Source organism: Dipodomys merriami, unplaced genomic scaffold (assembly GCF_024711535.1).
Source record: "Dipodomys merriami isolate MVZ:Mamm:240054 unplaced genomic scaffold, mDipMer1.0.p SCAF_508, whole genome shotgun sequence".
NCBI lineage: Eukaryota > Metazoa > Chordata > Mammalia > Rodentia > Heteromyidae > Dipodomys > Dipodomys merriami.
In genome coordinates, this window is record NW_027206078.1 from 475962 (window position 1) to 493564 (window position 17603).

General features: G+C 60.3%; 1 protein-coding gene across 1 annotated transcript in view; it reads left to right on the forward strand.

The window, feature by feature from the left end:
• The first annotated feature begins 353 nt into the window (after positions 1 to 353).
• The window catches only part of LOC138810737 (obscurin-like), a 115337-nt gene continuing 98087 nt past the window's right edge, over positions 354 to 17603 (forward strand). The window contains exons 1-9 of the mRNA XM_069997934.1: positions 354 to 473; positions 4866 to 5877; positions 8263 to 8532; positions 8923 to 9183; positions 9556 to 9864; positions 10280 to 10546; positions 11045 to 11326; positions 13200 to 13475; positions 17070 to 17345. Of these exons, the coding sequence (XP_069854035.1) occupies positions 4887 to 5877; positions 8263 to 8532; positions 8923 to 9183; positions 9556 to 9864; positions 10280 to 10546; positions 11045 to 11326; positions 13200 to 13475; positions 17070 to 17345 (2932 nt within the window). The 5' untranslated portion in view covers positions 354 to 473; positions 4866 to 4886. The remainder of the gene's footprint in view (positions 474 to 4865; positions 5878 to 8262; positions 8533 to 8922; positions 9184 to 9555; positions 9865 to 10279; positions 10547 to 11044; positions 11327 to 13199; positions 13476 to 17069; positions 17346 to 17603) is intronic.

Here is a 17603-nt window from a genome sequence, read left to right on the forward strand (position 1 = left end):
GGGCGTTTGGGGCTGGTCCTGGGCCCCTGGGTACCCTCCTCAAGGCTGTTCACTTGACCCCTCAGAGTCATTCTGAGCCCCACGCTCCTTCCCCGACCTGGCCCGAGGTGGACAGGCTCAGCTGCGCACACCCCCAACCCCAGCCCCACAGGAGGCCGCAGGCGTCTTCCTGTCCCTGACCATCTGCCCTTTGCTTCCCTGGGGCCGAGGGTGAAATCAAATCCTGGTGACACCCAGGCTATTTTGGAGATGGGCTGGGCTGGCCAGCGGTGGGGGTGGGGCGGGGCCAGCCTTCCTCAGCCGAGGGTGTTTGCCTGTCCTTTCGTCCCTGTCCAGTCTGAGGACCAGCCGGAGTGTGGGCTGCCGGGGGGAACCACACCGTCCTGGGCCCTAGAAGGGAGGTGCGACCCGGCAGCCCCTCATCTGCCATCAGTGGCCCAGCCTGGGCGCTGCCTGAGCCCCCGCAGAGACAGGTGAGGGGCAGAGCTGCAGTGTGTTGTGGGGGTCAGGCTGGGCGCGTGGGGAGGAGCTGAGCTGAAGGTCATGGTCATTCCGCGGAACTATGGAGCTTTTAGGGGTCCACCCCCTGGGCAAAGAGGGGGCCAGGTTCCCACTTCTCATCCAGGGATGAAGAGTTGGGAAGGGACAGTCTGTCCTGCTGGGGTCTGGAAAGGCTGGGACTGCCATCTGTACCCACCGCGTCACTGGGCTGTCCCTCACTCTGAGAGTGGCTTGGGGGTCTTGCCAGCCCTGCCCCCAGCTCAGATAGATGCCTGCTGACAGCTGGGGCTATTTTGGGCCTGTTGGCTCAGTGGAGGGGACAGCCAGAGGGGCACTGACACTTGACTCCAGGAAAGAATTTCCTCTGGAGTGGGGGAAGCCGCAGGCCCAGGGGTCTAAGGTGAGGGGCAGATTGCCCTTGGAAATCCCTTCTGGAAGGGCATTGGGGGCACAGGCCTGTGAGGATGTCGTTGGGTTGGTGGCAGCAGGAGAGGGAGGGCTGGTAAGGTGGACATCACTCTCAGGCTGGGCTCCTCCTGAAAGCGTTTCACCCTAGGAGGAGCCAAGACGGTGAAGTTCTGTTAAAGCTGGTGGAGGGGCGGAGGGGTGGAGGGGTGAGGCGGGTGGAGTGGTAGGTGTGCATTGGTAGAGTAAGTCCGGGTCCTGATCCTGCTAGGCTAGACAAGGCCTCCAAAGGGCAGAGGACCCAAGCGTGGCAAGAGGCAGACCTCTCCCCAGGTAGACATCTGCAGGAGAAGGGAGCTTCTGGACAGCTTGAGGGGTGGGGCCTCAGTTTCCCTTGGTGGGAGAGCTTACCATCCAGAATGCATATCTAGAAGCCTCCGAAGGGAGAGCAAGAAGCTTCTGAAGTTATCCTTGTCTGGTTTTCTGGAAGCCGCTGAGGTAGCCTTTCTTTCCTTGTTTGTAGCGGAGTACCCAGGCAGGAGGGCAGCTCTCCAGTCGTGAAATGTGTGTTTCACGAGCCTCTATCCGGCCTGAAGCTGCGGAGTGGGGGTGCCTGTGTGGTGGGTGACTGAGAGGCTCCAAGACACGGCCCCCTTAGGCTCCGTGAACAGTAGGCAGTGCCTGGGCATGCCACTGGCTGGCCAACGTGCTTGTGGTGGGCACACAGGCACAGAACCGGCAGCAGGGCCATGGTGACACTGTCCCTGAAGGCCCCATGAGGCCAGGGGCTTGGGTTGACTTATGTACCTGCCAAAGCCTGGAGCCAGCTTCTCTGAAACATATAGGCGTCATACTGTCTATACACTCTTGCTCCTGTGTCTGGCAGAGTCAGTGTAGGCTCTTCATGTGGTAACAGAGGAAGAAGAGAGTTAAAGTAGAGATGTCCTGTCCTGCCTCGGGGACCTCACAGACTGATGCGTTAATTGGGGGGTGCTGGAAAGACCTCAGTGCTCAGAGCTCCTGGATAGATGATCTCAAAGCAGCCTTCCATGGAACAGATGCCGAAAGCCCAGGAAATCTTGAGCCCTGGTCTGGGCTGCAGGTGGCTCCTGCCTAAGCTCTCCTGAAGCACAGGGAGATGTGGCCTGGCTGTGGAGAGAGTATGTTGCCCAGAGGAGAGGGTGCTGACTGCACAGTGAGTCAGCAAACCAGCGAGCGCAGCACAGCTTGGTCTAGGCTCAGCCTCCTGGAAGGGATTACAGGGATTAGGTACTTGACTCACCGGACCGAGAGCCGGAGGGCCGGCGGGACATGGACCCCACTCATCCCACGGAGGCCAGCTCAGGCCCAGAGACTGGGTGCTTCAGTGGGAGAGAGTGCTGTGGTGCAAGCCTCTTTTCACCAGGATGATCATGTCTGCACAGGAGTGGAGGGAGTTAAAGTACGTTGTGCCAGCAGCACAGGGTGCTCGTGTCCTTACATAAGGCTGTGCAGGCAGACAGTCTCATCTCATCCCATTCTAACAGGAGCTGGCGAGAGCTCAGCTCTGGGTGAGCCTTTGGAAGACAGAGACATGCAATCCCCGGCAGGGGGCAGAGCTAGCAAGGCCATGGAGTGCTGCGGATCAGGCCGCTCAGCCCCGGGCTCCCTCAGCCCAGCCGGTCTTGACCTGGAGCTCCTAGCTCTTCTCAGGAGGCTGAGATGTTGCTCAACTCCAGCGTACAGCATCCTCTAGCTGTCCTTCCCAGTCACTTCACTGTATGCACTGTCCCCCACCCCACTGGCCTAGGCCCACAGGGGGCAGAGCAGTAGGTGGGCGGCAGGGATGGGTAGGACATCAGAGTGAGTTGGGATGCCAGCCTATGGGCTGTTGGAGCCCCTGTGGTTGGAGATTGCCTTTCCTTTCCTTTCCTGCTGGTTAAGGAAGAACATACCCTCCCTGGGGGAGAGGGGAGGGGAGGGGCCCTATGGAAGAGGGGAGGCCTGCTCCGGTCCAGGGTGGCTGCAGGCAGGGTAACCTTCTTGGTGGGAGAGGGGGTCTGGGAAAGGAGGAGGAAGATGATGTGGCACACACTGAGGGAGGCGCAGAGAAGGGCAGGCTGCGGTAGAGAACCCCTCACCTACGGTGTACCATAGAGACAGGAAAAAGATGGCTGACCACTAGAACCTCAGTCCTGGTGGGTTCGGCACATCCCCACCTCTGCATGGCCAACACTTAGCCAAACACGCAGCTGCAGACGCTGTGGCACCATGGTGTGGGAGGAGGAGGCCAGGCACCCGCAGGAAGAGATGCAGAGCTGCGTGGGGAGTTGCATGGCGTGGGAGGAGGCGGCCGGGCACCCGCATGCAGAGCTGCGCGGGGAGGAGGCGGCGGGACACCCGCAGGCAGGGCTGCAGAGCTGCATCGCTTGGGAGGAGGCGGCGGGACACCCGCAGGCAGGGCTGCGGAGCTGCATCGCGTGGGAGGAGGCAGCCGGGCACCTGCAGGCAGAGCTGCAGAGCGCGGGGAGTTGCATGGTGTGGGAGGATGCGGCCACAGGCATTGCTGCATGGGGAGTTGCATGGCGTGGGAGGAGGCGGCCGCAGGCATTGCTGCGTGAGGAGTTGCATGGCGTGGGAGGAGGCGGCCGGGCACCCGCAGGCAGAGCTGCAGAGCTGCGTGAGGAGTTGCATGGTGTGGGAGGAGGCGGCCGCAGGCATTGCTGCGTGAGGAGTTGCATGGTGTGGGAGGAGGCGGCCGCAGGCATTGCTGCGTGAGGAGTTGCATGGTGTGGGAGGAGGCGGCCGGGCACCCGCAGGCAGGGCTGCAGAGCTCCATTGCGTGGGAGGAGGCGGCCGCAGGCATTGCTGTGTGGGGAGTTGCATGGTGTGGGAGGAGGCGGCCGGGCACCCGCATGCAGAGCTGCGCGGGGAGGAGGCGGCGGGACACCCGCAGGCAGGGCTGCAGAGCTGCATCGCTTGGGAGGAGGCGGCGGGACACCCGCAGGCAGGGCTGCGGAGCTGCATCGCGTGGGAGGAGGCAGCCGGGCACCTGCAGGCAGAGCTGCAGAGCGCGGGGAGTTGCATGGTGTGGGAGGATGCGGCCACAGGCATTGCTGCATGGGGAGTTGCATGGCGTGGGAGGAGGCGGCCGCAGGCATTGCTGCGTGAGGAGTTGCATGGCGTGGGAGGAGGCGGCCGGGCACCCGCAGGCAGAGCTGCAGAGCTGCGTGAGGAGTTGCATGGTGTGGGAGGAGGCGGCCGCAGGCATTGCTGCGTGAGGAGTTGCATGGTGTGGGAGGAGGCGGCCGCAGGCATTGCTGCGTGAGGAGTTGCATGGTGTGGGAGGAGGCGGCCGGGCACCCGCAGGCAGGGCTGCAGAGCTCCATTGCGTGGGAGGAGGCGGCCGCAGGCATTGCTGTGTGGGGAGTTGCATGGTGTGGGAGGAGGCGGCCGGGCACCCGCAGGAAAAGATGCAGAGCTGCGCGGGGAGTTGCATGGCGTGGGAGGAGGCGGCCGGGCACCCGCAGGCAGAGCTGCGGAGCTGCGCGGGGAGTTGCATGGCGTGGGAGGAGGCGGCGGGACACCCGCAGGCAGGGCTGCGCGGGGAGGAGGCGGCGGGACACCCGCAGGCAGAGCTGCGGAGCTGCGCGGGGGCTGCCAATGGACGGGAGGAGGCGTCCGACAGGAGGGCGCCCTTCGGCCAAAGGGGCGCACCTGGCTGCCGGAGGGCGCCGGGGCGGGCGGGGTCCCAAGAGGGATTTTCGCGGGCGGTGAGGCCGCCTGGGCGCGGGGTGGGCGCCGTCCTGGCTGGAGGGCTCGCTGAGGGGTGGGACCGCGCCCCGCGGGCCGCGGCGCTGGCGGTGCTGCGGTGGCGGCGTGGGGAGGCTCTGAGGCGCGCCGAGGCCTCGCCCGCGGACGGGAGTCCACGCGGGAGCGGCGGGCGGCGGGCACAGGCCGGCTCCTCCTTCCCTCCGCAGGTGCCCAGCCCCGCCGGCGCCATGGAGCGCGCCTCCAGCGGCGCGCCCCGCTTCCTGACCAGGCCCAAGGCCTTCGTGGTGTCCGTGGGCAAGGACGCCACGCTGAGCTGCCAGATCGTGGGCAACCCCGCGCCGCACGTGAGCTGGGAGAAGGACCGGCGGCCGGTGGAGGCGGGCGCGCGCTTCCGGCTGGCGCAGGACGGCGACGTGTACCGGCTCACCATCCTGGACCTGGCGCTGGGCGACGGCGGGCAGTACGTGTGCCGCGCGCGCAACGCCGTGGGCGAGGCCTTCGCGGCCGTGGGGCTGCGCGTGGACGCCGAGGCGGCCGGCGCCGAGCAGGCGCCCCACTTCCTGCTGCGCCCCACCTCCATCCGCGTGCGCGAGGGCGCCGACGCCACCTTCCGCTGCCGCGTGCAGGGCTCGCCGCGGCCGGCCGTGACCTGGTCCAAGGACGGGCGGCGCCTGGGCGCCCCCGACGCGCCCCGCGTGCGCGTGGAGGAGCGCGGCGAGGCCAGCGCGCTGTGCATCCGCTCGGCGCGGCCGCGCGACGGCGGCACCTACGAGGTGCGCGCCGAGAACCGGCTGGGCGAGGCGCGCGCGGCCGCGGCGCTGGCGGTGGACGCCGAGCCCGAGGCCGCGGGCCCGCCGGGCGCCTCCACCGCCGCGCTGCTGGAGCACCTGCAGCGGCGGCGCGAGGCCATGCGCGCCCCCGGCGCCCCGCCCGACCCCGCGTCGCCGCCCGGCGCCGGCACGCGCACCTGCACCGTGACCGAGGGCAAGCACGCGCGCCTCAGCTGCTTCGTGACCGGCGAGCCCAAGCCGCAGACGGTGTGGAAGAAGGACGGGCGGCCGCTGGCCGAGGGCCGGCGGCACGTGGTGTACGAGGACGCGCAGGAGAACTTCGTGCTGAAGATCCTGTTCTGCCGGCCGTCCGACCGCGGGCTCTACACCTGCACGGCCTCCAACCTGGTGGGCCAGACCTACAGCTCCGTGCTGGTCGTCGTGCGCGGTGAGCCGGCGGGCGGGGCCGCGGGGCGGGCCGCGGGGTGCGGGCGGGGGGGGGGGTGCGGGCCGGAGGAGGAGGGTGCGGGCCGCGGGGTGCGGGCCGGAGGGTGTGGTCAGTGAAGGGTCGAGGCGGGGAGGTGGGCGCGGCCCGCGGCGGAGGGGAGCGGGCGCGGAGGGCCCGGGCGGGCGGGCGGGGGCGAGGCCGGGCGTCCGGGCGGAGCGGCTGCGGCCCCGGCGGCCCTCGGCCCTGGCCAGGCCGGGCGCTCCGGCCGCCGCGGCGAAGTTGGAGGGCGCGCGGTGGTCCCGGGGCTCCACACAGTGCGGCGCCGCCGCGGCCTTGTTCCGGGGCCACTCGACGTCGTTCTCGGTGAACCCCCGCGCTGCCTCCCCACGCCCGCCCGGCCCAGGGCGCCGCGCTCTCCTCATGCTCCCCCCGTCTGCCTCTCCCCCTCTATCTCCCCCTCGCCATCTCTCCCCCTCTCCATCTCTCCCCCTCTCCATCTCTCCATCTCCCTCTCTACCTCTTCATCTCTCCATCTCTCCATCTCTCCCCCTCTCCATCTCTCCATCTCTCCCCCTCTCCCCCTCTCCATCTCTCCATCTCTCTCCATCTCTCCCCCTCTCCATCTCTCTATCTCTCCATCTCTCCTCCCCCTCTCCATCTCTCCTCCCCCTCTCCATCTCTCTGCTCCCCCTCTCCATCTCTCTCCATCTCTCCATCTCTCTATCTCTCCATCTCTCTCCATCTCTCCATCTCTCCCCCTCTCTATCTCTCCATCTCTCTGCTCCCCCTCTCCATCTCTCCATCTCTCCCCCTCTCCATCTCTCCCCCTCTCCATCTCTCTGCTCCCCCTCTCCATCTCTCTCCTCCCCCTCTCCATCTCTCTGCTCCCCCTCTCCATCTCTGAGGACTCCAGCCGGGCCGCCGCTTCTGCGCTTCACCCCGCAGCCGCCTCAGCTCTTGTGCGCGGCCAGGCAGGGGCCGTGCCGTCGCCTCCCCGGCGCCTCGCCCACCCCCCTCCCCTCCCTGTCCTACCAGCGGCTCCTCCGTGTCCTCCCCCACCTCCTCCCCTCCCCAGCTGCACGCCTACCGCCCGGGGGTCCTTCCCACCTACCCTTCCTGCCCCTCACTTCCCAGCCCCATCCCAGCCCTGCCCCCAGCCCAGCCCTGTCCCCAGCCCCGCCCTCCCCCAGCCCCCATCCTAGCCCTGCCCCCAGCCCCTCCCTCCCCCTGCCCCCAGCCCTGCCCCCAGCCCCTCACTCCCTCTGTCCCCAGCCCTGCCCCTAGCCCCGCCCTCCCCCAGCCCCCATCCTAGCCCTGCCCCCAGCCCCTCCCTCCCCCTGCCCCCAGCCCTGCCCCCAGCCCCTCACTCCCTCTGTCCCCAGCCCTGCCCCCAGCCCTGCCCCCAGCCCCTCCCTCCCCCTGCCCCCAGCCCCTCCCTCCCCCTGCCCCCAGCCCCTCCCTCCCTCTGTCCCCAGCCCCTCCCTCCCTCTGTCCCCAGCCCCTCCCTCCCCCTGCCCCCAGCCCCTCCCTCCCCCTGCCCTCATCCCAGCCCTGCCCCCAGCCCCTCCCTCCCCCTGCCCCCAGCCCCTCCCTCCCCCTGCCCCCAGCCCTACCCCCAGCCCCTCCCTCCCCCCTGCCCCCAGCCCCTCCCTCCCCCTGCCCCCAGCCCCTCCCTCCCCCTGCCCCCAGCCCCTCCCTCCCCCTGCCCCCAGCCCCTCCCTCCCCCTGCCCCCAGCCCTGCCCCCAGCCCCTCCCTCCCCCCTGCCCCCAGCCCCTCCCTCCCCCTGCCCCCAGCCCCTCCCTCCCCCTGCCCCCAGCCCCGCCCTCCCCCTGCCCCCAGCCCCTCCCTCCCCCTGCCCCCAGCCCCTCCCTCCCCCTGTCCCCAGCCCCTCCCTCCCCCTGCCCCCAGCCCCTCCCTCCCCCTGCCCCCAGCCCTGCCCCCAGTCCTGTCCCCAGCCCCGCCCTCCCCCTGTCCCCACCCAGCCCTGCCCCCAGCCCCTCCCTCCCCCTGTCCCCACCCAGCCCTGCCCCCAGCCCCTCCCTCCCCCTGCCCCCAGCCCCTCCCTCCCCCTGCCCCCAGCCCCTCCCTCCCCCTGTCCCCACCCAGCCCTGCCCCCAGCCCCTCCCTCCCCCTGTCCCCACCCAGCCCTGCCCCCAGCCCCTCCCTCCCCCTGCCCTCATCCCAGCCCTGCCCCCAGCCCCTCCCTCCCCCTGCCCCCAGCCCTGCCCCCAGCCCCTCCCTCCCCTGCCCCCAGCCCCTCCCTCCCCCTGCCCCCAGCCCTGCCCCCAGCCCCTCCCTCCCCCTGCCCCCAGCCCTGCCCCCAGCCCCTCCCTCCCCCTGCCCCCAGCCCTGCCCCCAGCCCCTCACTCCCCCTGTCCCCGCAGAGCCTGCTGTGCCCTTCAGAACGCGGCTGCAGGACGTGGAGGTGCGGGAGAAGGAGTCGGCCACGTTCCGGTGCGAGGTAGCGGAGCCAGCGGTGGAGGCCGCGTGGTTCAAGGAGGAGACGCGGCTGTGGGCGAGCGACAAGTACGGCATCGAGGCGGAGGGCGCCGAGCGCCGGCTGACCGTGCGCCACGTCTGTGCCGACGACGACGCCGTGTATGTCTGCGAGACCGCCGAGGGCAGCCGCACCGTGGCCGAGCTCGCCGTCCAAGGCATGCGGGCGAGGGTGTCCTGTGTGTGTGTGTGTGTGTTTGGGACGGGGTGGGGGTGCTGGTGGGGGAGCAGAAGGATGGAGGTGAGGGAGGAGTGTCAGGGGAGGGTGGAGGAGGGAGGAGTGAGAGTTGTTGGGGGGGGAGGGTGGAGTGGGGAAGGTGGTGCGGGGAGGAGCAGGTTGCTGGAAACTTGGTGCTGAGGCCTTTGGAGGCCTGGGCAGGGAGATGGGGCAGACAGGAGTTGGCAGGAGGGAGGTGGGACCCAGTGCAGGGGAGGGCAGGCCGGGGCCGGGGAGGTGAGGCAGGAGGTGGGACAGGGATGAGGGAGGGGAGCAGTGAGGCGTGCATGTGAGACCAAGTCTGATGGGCTCTGGGGTCCCTCCACCCCAGGGAACTTGACCCGAAAGCTACCTCGGAAGACAGCGGTGCGAGTGGGGGACACAGCCGTGTTCTGGGTGGAGCTGGCGGTCCCGGAGGGTCCTGTCCGTTGGCTTCGAAACCAAGAAGAGATGGCGGCCGGGGGCCGGGTGGCCATCACCGCGGAAGGCACCTGCCACACGCTGACCATCTTCCAGTGCAGTCTGGAGGATGCTGGGGAGGTGGCCTTCGTGGCTGGCCACTGCCGAACGTCTACCCAGTTCTGTGTGTCTGGTAAGGGCCTCAGGAGCAGTCTTCAGGCGGATCTCTCCCCTAGGGCGCCACCTTTCAGTCCATGGGCAAGGCCGGCCTTGTCCTCCACAAGGGCTGTGGGCTCCAGCCTGTGGCGGGGTGGGTGGCAGGAAGACACAGATGGCTCATCATCTCTGAACTCCTCTGTCAGGCTGGGGCATTTCCACATCAGCCAATTGTCTATAAGTCTGGGGTGGGGGCTGCTGAGCCCACAGTCTCTCTGATGCCACTAGAGCAGTATCCCCAGGAAGGAAGAGGTTCTGTGACTCACTTTCAGTCTAGGGCTTGGGCGGGGATGCTCAGTGATTTCCACCCATTGCCTTTCTTGGTGATCTCTATCCATCCTCCTTCCAGCCCCCAGAAGGCCACCCTTGTACCCCCCTGCTGACCCTGTGGTGAAGGCCAGGACGGAGAGTTCTGTGACCCTCAGCTGGTCCCCGCCATCCCAGGGGGACCGCCCTGTCACCATCGATGGTTACCTGGTGGAGAAGAGGCGGCTTGGTGCTTATGCCTGGAGTCGATGCCACCAGACCGAGTGGGTGGCCCTGCTGGAGTTTACTGTCACTGGTGTGGCTGAAGAGGGGGACTTCCAGTTCCGAGTGTCAGCCATCAACAACTTTGGCCAGAGTCCCTACCTGGAGTTTCCAGGGACCATCCACCTGGGTGAGCAGGGCTGCCTGATAATTCCACAGGTGTTGTCGCCATGCACAGAAGCAAGGCCTGACCGCCAGCGAGGCCAGGATGATCTTACATGACTTTTTTGGGGTGGCGCACTGGGACCGCCCCAGTCAGAAAGATAATTTTAAGACAGGATCAAGTCCCTCTGAAGCTGTTTCTCTCCATAAGCCCTACGGGGTGGGTAAGGCTTCGGCTGCCTCACCCAGGAAGTGGTGGGACTGGCAGGGGCTGTGCAGTAGCTGACCCTGTCTGTCATGAGCCTGACTTGTGCTCATGGTCCTTGTGTGCATGCGGGCGGGGCTTTTTGGAGTAGGGGACATTTGGGTTCCATAGGAAGAGGACAAAAAGGCAGAGACTGCCCCGTGTCCTGGCCCCGTTCTTAAAGCCACCCACCTTACAGTCCCTCATCTGGCTGTGAGGACACCGCTGAAGGCCCTGGAAGCAGTGGAGGGTGGCGAGGTCACCTTCTCCGTGGACCTCACAGTGGCCTCTTCCGGTGAGTGGTTCCTGGATGGGAAGGCCGTGAAGGCCAGTAGCGTGTACGTTATCCGCCGTGACCGCACCCAGCACACGCTGACCATCCGAGAGGTGCCTGCCAGCCTGCATGGGGCGCAGCTGAAGTTTGTGGCCGATGGCATTGAGAGCAGCGTTCGGATGGAGGTCCGAGGTAGGCCGCGACCCCGAGCACCCCTTCCTCTGAAGGGGGTGGAGATCTGGTGGGTGTCTTGGGGGAGGGTTGGGCCTCCAGTGGAAGGATAAAGGGGCAGGATGATGGCAGGGTGCTGGAGGCTCACCCAGGCTGCCGGTGTGGTCAGGCAGGGGGAGGGTGAACAAGGAGCCCTGTGGCTGGGCCCTCATCTCTCTTTTTCCCCTCCTTTTTCTGTCTCCCCACCATGATTCTTCATGCCCATCTTTCCCCATCTGTTTCTTTCTGTCTCTTTCCATTCTCCTTTGTTTTCCTGATGTATTGTTTCTTCCTCACTTCCCCTACTTGTCTCTCCCTGTGATCTCTCCTTTCCTCTTGGGGTCTCTCCATGCCTTTGTGTTCTTCTTCCATCCTGCATCTCCATCTCTGCATTTGTCTCCTCCACTCTACCCCTCACTCCTCCATCTCCCTGTCCTGGTTCCTCTGCACCTCTTGTGTCTCACCACTTCGGGGCTGCAGCTGCCTCAGGACTGACCGCAAGCAAGCCACCAGCCTCAGCTGCCCGGGAGGTGCTAGCCCGGCTGCATGAGGAGGCACAGCTGCTGGCGGAGCTATCGGACCAGGCTGCGGCTGTGACCTGGCTGAAAGATGGCCGTGTGCTGCCCCTAGGCCCCAAGTATGAGGTGCAGGCATCTGCTGGGCAGCGGGCACTGTTGGTACGAGATGTGGTGCAGGCTGATGCTGGCCTCTACGAGTGCATTAGCCGAGGAAGCCATATTACCTACCAGTTGTTGGTTCAAGGTGAGAGCTACGGGCAGGAAAGAGGGATTGTAGGTTCAGTATTGGGGAGTAGTGGCCTCCGTCTCAGAGAGGACAAGGCCCCTGCTTCTGTCATCCAGGTGAGCTCTGGACTTCCAGCTTCGGGATTCCTATGAGTGTGTTTGTGTGCCTGGGCTCTTGGAGGGTGGAGAGCAGGTCTAGCTGTATCTAGCAAAACATAGTGACTTTCTAGATTCTTTTTTTCAGTGAACATTTGGGCAGGAAATAGTTAAAACTAATGTTTAGGTAGGTAAAAGATAGTAAAGGAAATCAGATAATAAAGAAATTTAGGACCATTGAATAGTCAGTTTTAGCCAATTTGGGGAGCATATTTTCTCTATTTCTGTCCATTCTTTTTTTTTTTTTTAATTTATTTTGTGTTTCATCCCTGCAACTGGGTTATTTATTTATTTATTTTTTGCTGGTCATGGGGCCTGAACTCTGGTTTGGGCGCTGTCCCTCAGCTCTTCAGCTCAAGGCTAGCGCTCTACCACTGGAGCCACAGCGCCACTTCCGGCTTTTTCTGTTTTATGTGGTGCTGAGGAATCGAACCCAGGGCCTCATGCTTGCAAGGCATGCACTCTACCACTGAGCCACCTTCCCAGCCCGCAACTGGGTTATTTTACAGTGCTGAGAACCTTCCTGTTTACTATATGTTTGTGGCGAGGCTCAGGGTCAGGAAAAAAAGCTCTTCTTTGTCTTTGAAAGTTGAGGGAACTCAGGTGGAGAGGAGGTGTACATTGTTTGAAGTATCTTAAGATGGTTGAGATTGGAAGTGGTGCTGTGGCTCAAGCGATAGAGTGCTTGCCTTGAGCTGAAGAGCACAGGGATAGCGCCCAGACCCAGAGTTCAAGCCCCACGACCGACAAAAAAAAAAAAAAAGATGGTTGAGATTTGAGCCTAGGTGAGTCTGGCCAAATGACTGGTCTTTCTATAGGTCTAGGGCTCAGACATATTACTACATGGGGGTTAGTGAGGAGGGAGTATTCTCCTAGGAGCATGGCTCCAGCTCACAGGCCTAAGGATGGGAAGGCTCCGTTCTGCCAGGATGCATGGAAAACTTGTATGAAGACATTATACCCACGAACAACACACTTTCACCAGCAGAGCATGAATATTAGTTGATGGTTTCAAAGCTTCTTGGTATATCAGAAGTGGGGCAGGCTGGGGCTATGTTCAGGAGTCTAAGCTTCTCCCACTTTATAGATAGATGGGAGGGAATGCCCCCTACATCTGCCAGAGGTGCCATAGCAATTTCTAGAATGTCTGTCAAGCTGCTCTGCTGGTGTCAGCAGACATCAGGGCAGGCGTCACATCTCTTGAACCCAGAAAGAGCCACATCAGACCCTTTGGGCCATGGGGAAGGAAGGATCAGGGTCAGGAAAAAAGCCCTTCTTTTCCTTTGAAAGTTGTGGAAACTCAGGTGGAGAGGAGGTATACATTGTTTGAAGTATCTTTTTTTTTTTTTTTTTTTTTGGGTCCGGTCATGGGGCCTGAACTCTGGGCCTGGGCGCTGTCCTTCAGCTCAAGGCTAGTGCATTACCACTTGAGTCACAGTGCCACTTCTGGCTTTTTTTTCTTTTTGCTTATGTGCTGGGGAATCGAACCCAGGGCCTCATGCATGCAAGGCAAGTGCTCTACCACTGAGCCACCTTCCCAGCCCCTGTTTGAAGTATCTTAAGATGGTTGAGATTTAAGCCTAGGAGAGTCTGGACAAATGACTGGTCTTTCTAGAGTTCTAGGACTCAGACACAGGGACCCCCGTAGAAGGAACCAGAACCCGTTAAACAGAAACCCAGGTGTGGTACTTGACTTCGGTGGACCATTTTACTGTGTTCCTCCCATGTGTCCCCAGAGCCCAAGGTGGTGTTTGCCAAGGAGCAGCAGGCAAAAAGCGAGGTGAAGGCCGAGGCAGGGGCCAGCGCCACACTGAGCTGTGAGGTGGCCCAGGCGCAGACGGAGGTGACCTGGTACAAGGACGGGAAGAAGCTGAGCTCCAGCTCGAAGGTGCGCGTGGAGGCGTCGGGCTGCACGCGGAGGCTGGTGGTGCAGCAGGCGGGCAAGGCGGATGCCGGGGAGTACAGCTGCGAGGCCGGGGGCCAGAAGGTCTCCTTCCACCTGGATGTCACAGGTGGGTGTCTTGAGATTTTTTAATTTTCCTTAGGATAAGGAACTGGTAATTGTTTATATTATTATTATATTTGAATTGCTTAGATTTTGTAAAGTGCTTCTAGTCTTTTTACTTAACCTTTGGTAACCTGCCAGGATTTGACTCAGCCAGGAAGTTGTAGAGGCAGCCAGGGTTTGGGCTCAGTATTGCTGCTGCCTCCTCTGCTCCTGCTCTGCTCCTGCTCTGCTCCTGCTCTGCTCCTCCTCTGCTCCTCCTCCTCCCCTCTGCTCCTCCTCTCCTCCTCTACTCTTCTTCTCCTCTTCCTCCTCTTCTCTTCTTCCTCCTCTCCTCCTCCTCTCTTCATTTCCTCTTCCTCCTCTCCTCTTCCTCCTCTCCTCTTCCTCCTCTTCCTTGTACTCCTCTTCCTCCTCCTCTTCCTCCTCTTCCCTCTCCTCCTCTTCCTCCTCCTCCCTCTCCTCTTCCCTATCCTCTCTTCCTTTTCCTTCTCCTCTCCTTCTCCTTCTTTTCCTTCCCTCTTTCTCCCTTTTTCCCCCTCCTCCTCCTTCTCCTCCTCCTCCTCCTCTCTTCTTTCTCTTCCCTCTCTTCCTCCTCTCCTCCTCTTCCTCCTTGTGTTCCTCTTCCTCCCCCTCTCTCCTCTTCCCTCTCTTCCTCTTCCTCCTTCTCCTCTTCCCCCTCCTCTCCTCCTTTTCCTTCTCTCCTCCTTCTTTCCTCCTCTTCCTCCCTTTCTCCTCCTCCTCCTTTCCTCTTCCTCCTCTCCTCCTCCTTTCCTCTTCCTCCTCTCCTCCTCCTTTCCTCTTCCTCCTCTCTTCCTGCTCCTCTTCCTCTCCCTTTCTCCCCTCCCCCTCCTCTCTCTTCCTCCTCCTCCCCTTCTTCTTTCTCCTCCTCACCTTCCTATTTCTCCTTACCCCTCTTCCCCCTTCTTACTCCCCCTTTTCTATTTGAAGATCACTGGCTTCAGTATTTTAGCAGTTCTGCTACTGGTCCACATCCTCTTGATTTCTGCTTGTTTGAAAACATTTATCTCATTTTTAATGTCAAGTGCTATTTTCTCTAGGAATTAACTTATAGTTTAGCAGCTTTAATTTTATATTTTGAAATATCAACTATTGACTTGTTATGGTTCCTTTAAGAGTTACATCTTTTCTTCATCATGTTGCTTTTAACTGTTTTCCCTAAAGTTGGCTTTCAGCAGTGCTACTGTGGTGACTTTGTGTGGCTTGTTTCATGTTCATTCTGGTTGGAGTCTAGAGCATCTTGAGTTGTTGTGATTATGACATTTTATTAGTTGTGGACAGTCTTGACTTTTGTTTCTTCTGTCTGGTCAATCTTCTTTTGGGACTTCCATTGCGCTGTTAGACATTTTCATATTTTCTCACCTGTATTATATAGCCCTTTTTCTGCTTCAGAATCCTTTTTCTCTCTGCTTTAATTTTGTATTTTCTTTTGACCTGTCTTCCAGTTCATCAGTCTTATGTTCTACTACATCTAATACAATGCTAATCTCCTTGAAGTTGGGTTTAATTTCAGTTACTGCATTTTCAAGTTAAAATTTCTGATTTTATACTTTATACTGAGAATGACACTGCTCATTCAATGGATATCCTGACTCTAGCCATTGCATTTAATTCTGATCACAGTCCTCCAGGGATTGGTTCTGACCACAGCCCTCCAAGGATCCCTCAGAGCCTTGGGGTGTTGTGTGGCTCCTTCTTAGACAGCCTTCACCTTTCTTGTCTCTTCAGTCATGTGAGGTTTGCTTGACTTCTGCTGTGGTTTGGTTTGGATGAGTGTCCCCGTTGAGGTTTATATGGTTGAGCTTGGTCCCTGGTGTTTTTTTTTTTTGTTGGTTGTAGGGCTTGAGGGTCAGTGTGCTGTCCCTCAGCTCTTCAGCTCAAGGTGAGCACTCTACCCCTTGAGCCACAGCGCCAGTCCCAGTTTTCTGGTGGTTTATTGGGGATAAGAGTTCTGCAGACTTTCCTGCCTGGGCTGGCTTTGAACCATGATCCTCAGATCTCATCTCCTGAGTAGCTAGGACTACAGAGGTGAGCCACCAGCGCCCAGCTTGGCGGGGTGGTTTTGGGGAATGGGAACTCTACCTCATGAGTAGATTAATAGGGGGGATTAGCTCTTGAGGGACTAAATTGGTTCCCAAGACACTGGGTTGTCATTAGTAAGTCTGGCACCTCTGGAGCCTCTCTTCCACACATGTTCTTCCCACTGTGGTGCCACTTGCTGTGGCATCCTTGCCGGAGCTGAGCCTCTGTGAGGGCTGTCCTCTTCAACTTCTGAAACGGTGAGCTAAATGTATACATTTTCTGAGGTGCTCAGCCTCAGGGACTTTATTACAATAACACAAAACAGACATAGACATCTTTGTAGCCTCCTGCCCCATGCAGCTTCACAGCCCATCAAAGGTCTGGGAAGGGAAATGCCCACGCTTGGGATTCAGTGTCACACTATCCCAGTCCATTGGTGATTTGGCTCCTCAATCTCAACTTTCATCTCTGTCTACAGCATAGTGTCAACAGTGATCTGTGTGTAACACCGTTTCCCTTGTTTCTATGTCTGGATCTCACTGTCCTGCCATATTCAGCAAAGATGAGAAGATGCCTGGTGTGGGCCCCACCTGTGAGTGGCCCTTAGCTGTGACTTTCCCTCCTTGAAGCCAGGAAGTCTGACATTCTTCCAGAAATCTTTCTGCTGCGAGGCACATGGCTCTTCCCCAGGCCTGTCCATACAGGAGACCCTTGTCTCTGTTAGACTTTCCTTCGGTGTTTATCACACTGACTGTTTCTTTACCATCACCCATGCTCTCCCTGTCCACTGAGTCTAAGGTGCCAGTCGACTCCTCATGCTGCTCTGCATTCTGTCTTGAAAGCATTGCTTTCTCATTTTCATTGTACACACATGTTGGCTTGTAGCTACCAGCTTCAGCCGTGGTTGTCTGTACCTAGGAGGCCCTTCATTGATGTTGGTTGTTAGACTTAGAATCTGTCATTGACTGGCATATCACTATGCAATGTGTGACTAGTTTCATTTATGTGAAGTCATAAGACCAAGCAAAAGTGGTTGTGGATGATAGAGGTCAGAATAGTGGCTGCTTTGGGGGCTGTTCCATATGGGCAGGACCTAGGGATATTCTTTTTGTTGACACATTTTGTTTAATTAAAGAGGTTCATGGACTGTGCATTTGCATACTTTATGTGCTAGTTATACCAAGGTAATACATAGGATACTGTGTGGAATCTATATTGTGTGCCAGCTGTAGAGAAACAGTTTTACATAACTAGGACCTGACATGCAGAGCTGACAGTCATGTGGCAGAAACAGAAAACTCATAGGTACAGTTGCTAGGCTATCACTAGGCTCCTCCCGCCAGCCTCCGAATTCTTCTCAAGTCAGAATATCCTCAAGATATACACCTGAGTCTCTGAGACAGGAAACACTGTGTTTGTGAACACACATCCATGTCTGTGAACACAAACTGGGGCACACAATGTCATTGACCTCAGGGATACAATTTATGGGACCCTGAAGTTTCGATCTCTGTTGATACCAACGTTGTGTCTGATAATATGACCCTCCTATCCCCAGAGCCCAAGGTGATATTCACCAAGCAGCAGCAGGCACATAATGAGGTGAAGGCTGAGGTGGGGGCCAGCGCCACACTGAGCTGCGAGGTGGCCCAGGCGCAGACGGAGGTGACCTGGTACAAGGACGGGAAGAAGCTGAGCTCCAGCTCGAAGGTGCGCGTGGAGGCGTCGGGCTGCACGCGGAGGCTGGTGGTGCAGCAGGCGGGCAAGGCGGACGCCGGGGAGTACAGCTGCGAGGCCGGGGGCCAGAAGGTCTCCTTCCATCTGGATGTTGCAGGTGAGTTCCTTGTGGCATTTTTTTGAAGGTGATAAAGATGTGGACTGATTGCCATGATGATAGGCTTTCTGCTCTTTCTGTTAGACTTCATCTCTAATCTCCTAGTTTCCAACTCTCATTTTCCTGATGTGTTAGACCAAGGGAAACTGATGGGAGAGGGAGAAAAACATTTTTTTTTGGTTGGTAATAGGTTTTGAACTCAGGGGCTGGGCACTGCCCCTGAGATGTTTTTTTTCCCCCCTTAAGTCTAGCACTCTA